Source organism: Alligator sinensis, unplaced genomic scaffold (assembly GCF_000455745.1).
Source record: "Alligator sinensis unplaced genomic scaffold, ASM45574v1 scaffold1023_1, whole genome shotgun sequence".
NCBI lineage: Eukaryota > Metazoa > Chordata > Crocodylia > Alligatoridae > Alligator > Alligator sinensis.
This window is the reverse complement of record NW_005842373.1, coordinates 27,281-27,775: the sequence shown is the minus strand read 5'-3', so window position 1 is coordinate 27,775 and position 495 is coordinate 27,281. Positions and strand designations below refer to the sequence as shown.

The window sequence follows — 495 nt, the reverse complement described above, 5'->3', positions numbered from 1 at the left end:
TCACCTGAGTCAGCAACAGGGCCCACATCGGTGCCCTGCTCATGAGCCATGAAGCCAAGGACACAGAAGACGACAAAGCCAGCAAAGAAGCTGGTGCCACTGTTGATGACAGCCAGGAGCAGCGAGTCCCTGTGGGGTCATAGGGTTGCAGGGAGGTCATGGATGTCACAGTGGTGTCACAGGGGTCAGGCCCCCCTCTAATCCCCCCATGGCACCCTAGGGTGTTGGGGACAAGGGCAGAGGGGTCTGGGGGCATCTCTGGGAGTATGGGGGACCGGGAAACCCTTGGGGATGTGGGGGGCTCAGGGGGACCTGCTGGGGCTTGGAGGAGCAGTGAGGATCTTTGCAGGGGTTTAGGGGTCTGGGGGGAGGTCACAAAGCATATGGGGGTCTTGGAAGGATCCCCATGGGTATAAGAGGAGTCTTGGGGCTCCCTAGAGGGTATGGGGAGCTCTGGGGATTCTCACAGGTACGGGGGGGGGGGGGTCGAGGGAG

The 495-nt window shown here is 61.4% G+C and overlaps 1 protein-coding gene across 3 annotated transcripts in view; it reads right to left on the bottom strand.

Moving 5' to 3' along the window:
- Positions 1-495, bottom strand: part of SLC6A8 (solute carrier family 6 member 8) — a 9,025-nt gene that overhangs the window by 4,093 nt on the left and 4,437 nt on the right. For all 3 annotated transcript variants that reach the window (XM_025210762.1, XM_025210763.1, XM_006029303.3), the window contains exon 7: positions 5-129. In XM_025210762.1, coding sequence (XP_025066547.1) covers positions 5-129 — 125 coding nt within the window. The remainder of the gene's footprint in view (positions 1-4; positions 130-495) is intronic.